We start from the raw sequence: 7,457 nt of genomic DNA on the forward strand, positions 1-7,457 counted from the left end.
CCTTTGAGTCAGACAGACAGAGACAGACCTTTGCAAACGAGAAAGACCTTCAGGACTGGCTGTCATGCTGACACAGACACAAACAAAAGTACGAGTGGAACTCAAGGACTTCTTGACCGTATTGTGCCTTTTCCTTAGCGATCCACATATTTTATACCTGAACTTTCCTGTTGTCTTGACATTTGTTGTTGTTTTTTATATTTTTAGATTTCTGGTGGTGTTGATTACCATTAGTAAAAAGATCCAGTGACACAGTGAATTAAAGAAAGCGTACTCTTTATTCAAGACTATATATTATAACCTATATAAACATCAGTTATAGTCAACACCAGTAGAGAACATGCAAAGCATCACATGGTTCATAATAAGCCAACACATTTTCAAACCCAACATGCAGGTCAAGATATAATTTTAAAAACAAATTCTCAAAAAAAAAAAGAAGAAATGTCAGAGATTGGGGGGAAAAAACAAAAAGACTTCTGACCCACTAATACATAATTCATTATGTCCACAAACAATAACTCAGAAAAATGTCCCAGCGAGGTCCCGCGCAGACACAACCTATTGTTAAAAAACAAGCGTTTCCTTTGATTGTTCTGAAAATAAGGAGAAGAGCTTCAGGGCTTTACTGGAAATGCTTGTGCATATGCAGCATGTGGTATAAACCCAGGCTCCTAATGATTACTGCACTCTGTTTACTAAATAAAGCTGACGGTTTTGTTCTGGGGTTAAACAAGATGACGCGTGTACACATGTTGCTGTAGTATCATTAGTGACACTGCATACATTTCCCAAAGTTAAAAGAACATTTTAAAAACCAAATTAAATTATGATAATAATAATAATAATTCATTATCAAAGTGACAGTGGAATATTTTGCAGTTACAACTTTAGGTGACACATCTTAAAGACTCAAAGACTCAAAGAAAGAAAGTTAATCTCCTAATAGGAAACATTGTCCTTTTTACAAAGCATTTTTGCAAAGTGCTATCATTTGGGTAATGTTTTTCTACTTCCCTGGGTTGCAGGCTAAGATGAAGTGAATGATCTTTGGTGTCTATTATAAAGCATCCATATACAGTACTTGTATGTGCACATATACATGCACACACTCACATTATGGTCTAATATTATAGTGACACTACTCCAGAGAGCTGCTTTTGCGGCACAGCTGATTTGCTGATGTCAGCAGCTGTCGGTTGCATTTTCGTTTTCCAGTCAACAGTGTGTAAAAGAATGGATTCACACAAGAGTTTCCGTAAGTCAGACCTGTGAGGATACGATTCACTGTCACCTGTGTGCCCACTGGGACTGTCCGCAGCATGTCAGGCTTGTAGAGAGGCAGCAGCTGCCAGATCCAGAAGGGAAGAAAGCAGGCCCAAAAGGCCAGGACAATCCCCAGGATGAGGAGCAGGACTTTGGGTTTGGGAGCACGAGGAGGACAAGCATTGTTGTTGTCAGTGGCCCAGGCTGGTCGTGTCTGTGACACCCAGTAAAGGCGACCCAGTGTTGCATAAAGTGCTCCAATGGCCAGCCCGGGACCGAGAATGCTAGTGCAGAAAAGCACACTCAGATAGGCTTTGGAGCTCTCCTCATCCCATGCTGGGACGCACAGCTGGCCCTCCTGGTCATCCCCATCTTCCAGGTGCAGTGTGATCATCATGGGCAGGCTGAGAGCCACCGCTAGCCCCCAGGCGAGGCCTACACGCAGCAACTTGGAGGAGTTGGAGGATGAAGTGTGTAGTGGGTCAGCAACAGCCCTGTAACGGTCCAAACTCATGGCGGTGAGAGTAAAGATGGAGGCGTGCATGGTGAGGAGATCCAGGCTCAGCAGGAGGCGGCATCCAAGCTCGCCAAAGGCCCAGCCAGATGCCAGGCTGTCATACACGATGAAAGGTGCGGTGAAAAGGTACAACAGGTCAGCTAGAGCAAGACTCAGCACCTGGAGGTGAAGAGAGGAGGAGGAGGTAGAGGAGGTAGAGGAGGTAGGAGAGCTGGAGTTGGCAAGGCATGATGGTAAAAGGAGTCTTGTCAGGCAGCAGGCTGGTAATGCTCCACATCTTCTCCTGCTTCTTCTCCTGCGCCTCAGAAGGAGGACCAAAGTGTAGAGGTTTCCTGTGATGCCCAGCAAGGAGAGGAGAGAGAGGAAGGAGCAGAAGAGAACTGTGGATGCCAAACTGGGTGATGGAGAGATGGAAGGAGAGGAGGAAGGCACAGAGAAATTGGAGATAAAAGGGGAGGTGTAGGTAGAGGGTGGTGGCAAAGAGCCTGAAAGGTCCATAGTGTGATGTTTTTTGTTTTGTTTTGTTTTTTAAAAAGGAGAAAAAAGCTTTAGAAGGAATAAAGTCAGTGAAATATCAGCTGAGTAAAAACGCAGTTCTAGCAGAGGCAGAAGGGGAATGGATGGGGTCAGGGAAAAAGAAACAGGTGGAGAGGAGAGCAAAACAGTATCTGTTAGATTTTTCAGTATATTATATATATATCCTCTTATTTTTACTCTCTGGTCACTCTCTGGTTTTAGGAGATTTTATTTTCTCTATGTGTGTTAAGAAAAACATAGCTTGTATTTGGATTTTTGAGGGTGCCTCAGTTTGATTTATGCATATTTAAATCATAACAACCAATAAATAAAGTCATATAAACATGCAGAAATGAAAGTGTCAGCTAAAGCAGAACCCTCTCTGGTTGGCACTGATTTTATAGTTTTATACACTGTTAGAAAAAACATCTTAAAAAAAACAGTAATATTCCAGCAGCTGGGGCGCCAAAATAATACCGTAAAATAACAGAAAATAACTTACTCATAAAAATACGGTTATTTCCAGTAATGAAAATGCAGTTTTACAATTCCCCTCTGGCCATCAACAGTAGGTGAAGTGTCTTGCCCAAGGACACAATGACCAAGAGTGTCCGAGCCGGGGCTTGAACCGGCAACCTTCTGATTACAAGGCGAACTGCCAACTCTTGAGCCACAATCGCCCTAAGCTGAGTGATACTGTTGTGGTTTTAGTAAAATAATTGGATTTTCAGAGCAGGAGGTCTCCAAATGAAGACAATGAATCTAGACTGAAACCTCTCGTTCTTTCTCAAGGTCAGCAGTTGGTCAATAATTTAGAGACGGCTTAAATCAGCAGACTCAGCTCTAAATGATTGCATCTTTTCTTTAAATTGTGTGTTATGAATATGGAATACGTACTAGTTTTATTTTCAAGGACAGAAATACATTATCAGACAATTCAAAACTATGAGCTGGTTTGACTGGCGATTTTCTGGAGCAACGTAATCAGCAGTGACATCAAAGCAGACGTGGGGAGCCTGACAGAAACGGGCTGCGTGATTCGCGGTGACCCGGGCGGCACCGGGGTTAAGAGCTACTGTTGAACTCTGGAGGAGCGGCTGAACCCCTGCGGTGCTGCGTGGCTCCACAGGTTACTTGCTCCCTTTAAATAACAGCGATATTAATGACAGGGCCTCACAGATCAGGAAATTTTCCAAAATTTTAAATGCTTTAATTCTCAATTTACCCACAAATTTACCCACAAACAAAATAATTCAAACAATGTGGTTTCAGTGTGTTTAAAGACTGCACTGTCAGCATTTAATTTATGGCACTTAAAATATTTAATCAAGGCCTCAAAGAAAACTTTGAGGAGCCCCGAATTTGGGGAAAACATCATGTAGTAACTCTTTTTTAAAAATAAATAAATAAGGCTACTGTATGTCATTTCTCTAAAGAAAAAACTTTTTGGTTTCTGAAATGCTTTTGAAAGCAGAGAAGCTGCCATCAGTATAGTATTAATCAGAATAATTACTGAGATTTCTTTTAGAAACTTACTTTAGATCAGTTTAGTCCCAGACACTGTAAAATAATATTCCTTTACTTGGTGAAAAAACTCAGTTCCCATTTTGAAAGCTCCCTCTTCTCATGTGTTGTCTTGAAATCCCCTCTGACCTCTTCAGCCATAAATTGAGGTTTTCGGCTGATTAAATGCAGTTATGTGGTGATAATCTTCATCCAAAGCCTGTGAGCTGATCTCCGCTGCCTGTCTCGCTGTCTGTCCACAGCTCAGCCACTGATGTGTCTGACCCAACTGAGTGTGTGTGAGTGGAAAAAAGGGGTGGGATGGGACGCTAAGTGAAGGGAGGGGGTTACCCTACATACTGAATATTAATACAGAATTGTCCTGGTCCAGGGAGACCCCGCAGACTGAATTAGAAGTTTAATTTTTCCCTCATTAGAAGCATAACAATAAAAAAATAGAGCAGTGATTTATTTTAATCACTCAGTAGTTAACAGTAAATAGTAATGCTTTCAAAAGCTCTGAATCATGACTGACGGTATCCTGTATCCTGAGTGTGCCTCCACTCAGCAGTGCTGAGTAAGGATGTAAGAATTTAAAACAAAGGTATTATTAGTGTCTATATTTTATAGCTGGGTTTGGGGGGGGGGGGGGGGGGGGGGGGGGGGGGTTACCGTAAATTTCATGACTCTCTAATAGTTTCAATACCTTTGAACCAAGCAAATCTCACTGTGAACTCACTGAAAGGTCTTTCCATGAGAGTTAAGAGTCTGACCATAAATGGTGTCCTAACATCATATTTTGGGAAATAATCACATGGTCTGTAATTCACAGTTATAACAGCTGCTGCATAAAATTTAAAAACCTAACCTACCACTAAAGAGCCATGAAACCTGAATATTTAATATCATAAAGAAGCAGGTTTCTTTATGTTCAGGAAAACACTTTAGTAAGGACATTTATATAAAAAGGCAAAAAAAATGTAGGGAAAAAGCAAAACTGTAAAACGGATGCTAGTGTAAATGTTATTCCTGTTATTACTTCATTGGCCAACGTCTTTTCTGTATTTGTTTTATAAACCCTCGATAAAGAAAGTAATGTCAGGGGCACTCAAATCAAAATGCTTTCCTGTCCAGACATACACACAAAAAATGGACTCAACAAGCACCTAACACGACCTGCACTATTTTATAGGCCAAATGGTCTTCAACGTGGCTCGCTTTGTGAATAAATCTTGACTTCTGCTTCATACGTGGAAAATGTAATCATATATATAAAAAAGACCCTTAAAATTGAGTTAAAATTCTCTGTGGGAATTGCAGCGAGACAGACTGACACAGCAGTGGTATTTGTTGTCATTTTGTGACACACTGCAATAACTAATGCACTTCAACTTACACCCAAAGTCAATACCATACAGCTCGTGTTCCAACGTCTCACACCCCCACGAGGGATTTTTATGATGATTTGGTGTTTAAATTATAGAGGAAATTAATTACCCACTATACTTGCCCGTATCAACATTTTTCCATGTCAGAGCAAAGTTGAACTGGTGCAGACTCACTGAATAAACGGGTCTTTCAGAACTTATAGTTGCATGTTATCCACTGAGTTGTTTTTGGCTTGGCAGTTGTCGAGCCTACAGCTGTGGTTTGCCAGCTTCAAGAGGTTAAGCAGCTTGGTAGTGATTTAGTTGAGGCTGCCCAGTAAAATGTGTATGCTGTGTGGCTCGTGCTGGTGGAGGGGACTCCATGTTGGCTGCTTCATACATGTGAGGACATACATAAGATAGACAGAGACAGGCAGTAAAGACGAAAGGGGGAAGGGGGGGACATACCTATCCCCACGGGGTGTGAGGAATTTGAACAAATACCTGGCACAGACATGCCAAAATAGGGGATTGGGGGGAGAGGGCCATAGAGGCATGTGAAGACCAGGCTCCCTCATACAAGGAGATGGACAGGTATATAAGTTGAGTGGATAGAAATGAGTGCCAAAGTGGCAAGAAAGTTTTATTAAAGGGGCATCAGGTGGCCTGCTCGTATCAGATGTACAGCAGTGTAGAAAGTTGAGTTGAGTTGTCAGATGAGTATGAACAGTGAAACCAGGCGTTTGGGTGCAGATGTTACTCATATTTAACATGGAGCAGGGAGAAGCAGACTGAGAGAGTCTGAGTGCTGCGCTGTTTATTTGTCTTTGTCAGAACACATGTCTGCCCAGACACATTATATAATTTCTAATTAAATTTACCTGAGTGTGTTTTTTCCTATACTTTGACCTAAAGATCTTGTATTTAGTCTCTTTAATATCGAGTATGCAGATAAGATCTAAAGCCCAGAGCTAACCTAACCCCTTTTTTTGTAACTAAAGCTGTATACAATGGGCAGAGCTATGCTGGTTTTGTATTGTGTAATTGTAGAAACATTTTCTTTTATATGTTAAAGAGTTAAATAATGACTGTTATTTTTTAAATCTGACTCTATAACTATAGATTAATTTATAAAGTGACTTTTTTCATTTAAATAAATTATATTTATCTGTTTGACAAGATCACATACAGTCTTTTGTTTGTTTTTGTCAATTAATCACCATATATAACATTAGCTTGTTTGATTGACAGTATTTGGTAAACTGTGATGGGAATGTTTTGACTAAAATGCTAAATCACTTGTAAAAGCTTGATGAAAATTATTTCTCTGCTCATACATTAATGTATTAAATGATTTAGCTCAATGTGATAACACTATCTTAATAAATAAAGTAATTTAATAACTGTCTTATAGATGGATAAAAAAAACTTTAGGGCAGGTACAGATCATAGCTGACAGTGAATGGATTGCATATGGGAGTCTATCCGCTGCACTTGCCTGACATAGTTCATTAAACTAATTGTGTGGCTGTCAAAGAGAAACATTCGCCACCACCTATAACACTCCCAGGTTTCTGGAGGGCTGAGATATCATTAGAGCACACAGTCCCTGGGGTGTTGTTGACTGCAGGATTTTTAAAACAAAAGAAATCTTGATTTACTTTTTTATTAGTCAGTATTATTCTTTATCTTTACAGTACGCCCAATTGTAAGTGTTGCAACCCTATCCAATCAGGACCTAGTCACAAAATGACAAATACCCTCCACGTAAACACAAACAGCTCCCTAACCTTTTCCTGGCTGTCCTTGCTTTCCTCAGTCATTTCATTAATTAGCCAAACCATTTCTGAGCAAACTGACTAACAAATTGCCTGCCGGTGAGAGTCCTCACGTCGTAGCCTTGATTAAATGGGCGGACATTTGCGTTCATGACAAATGGTTGTTGGACTGGACTGATTCACAACTTGTGATGAGTTATTGATCCCCACTACGCCCCCCCCCCCCCCCCCCCCCCCTCCAAAGCCTGTCTGCTTTGCAGTTACACATCAAATTTCTCCTGTTCCCTCAATACAAACCTCTGTGAGAGCACAGAGCTCAGATAGATACGCTTTTTAACGTACAATTCCCTACTCATCTACTTTTATTAATTAAATACATAAATAAATACATCAGATTTTGTAGATTATGCAGGGCTACTCTTTGTATTAATGACTTCATTTTGTAAAATTACAGAATAACTTCAGCATTTGTCAAGTAGAATTTGAAGAGTTTAATTAACATGTCAGTTT

The 7,457-nt window shown here is 40.5% G+C and overlaps 1 protein-coding gene across 1 annotated transcript; it reads right to left on the reverse strand.

Annotated features, from left to right (window-relative positions):
* Positions 1 to 275: 275 nt before the first annotated feature.
* uts2r3 (urotensin-2 receptor 3) lies at positions 276 to 4,073 on the reverse strand. Its single transcript, XM_080896361.1, has 2 exons — positions 3,836 to 4,073; positions 276 to 2,379 (listed from the first exon to the last, which is right to left on the reverse strand). The coding sequence occupies exon 2, from the start codon at positions 2,279 to 2,281 to the stop codon at positions 1,142 to 1,144; it is 1,140 nt and encodes a 379-aa protein (XP_080752487.1). The 5' UTR covers positions 2,282 to 2,379; positions 3,836 to 4,073; the 3' UTR covers positions 276 to 1,141.
* Between the last annotated feature and the right edge of the window lie 3,384 nt (positions 4,074 to 7,457).

Source organism: Rhamphochromis sp. 'chilingali', assembly GCF_963969265.1.
Source record: "Rhamphochromis sp. 'chilingali' genome assembly, chromosome: 11".
NCBI classification, from domain to species: domain Eukaryota; kingdom Metazoa; phylum Chordata; class Actinopteri; order Cichliformes; family Cichlidae; genus Rhamphochromis; species Rhamphochromis sp. 'chilingali'.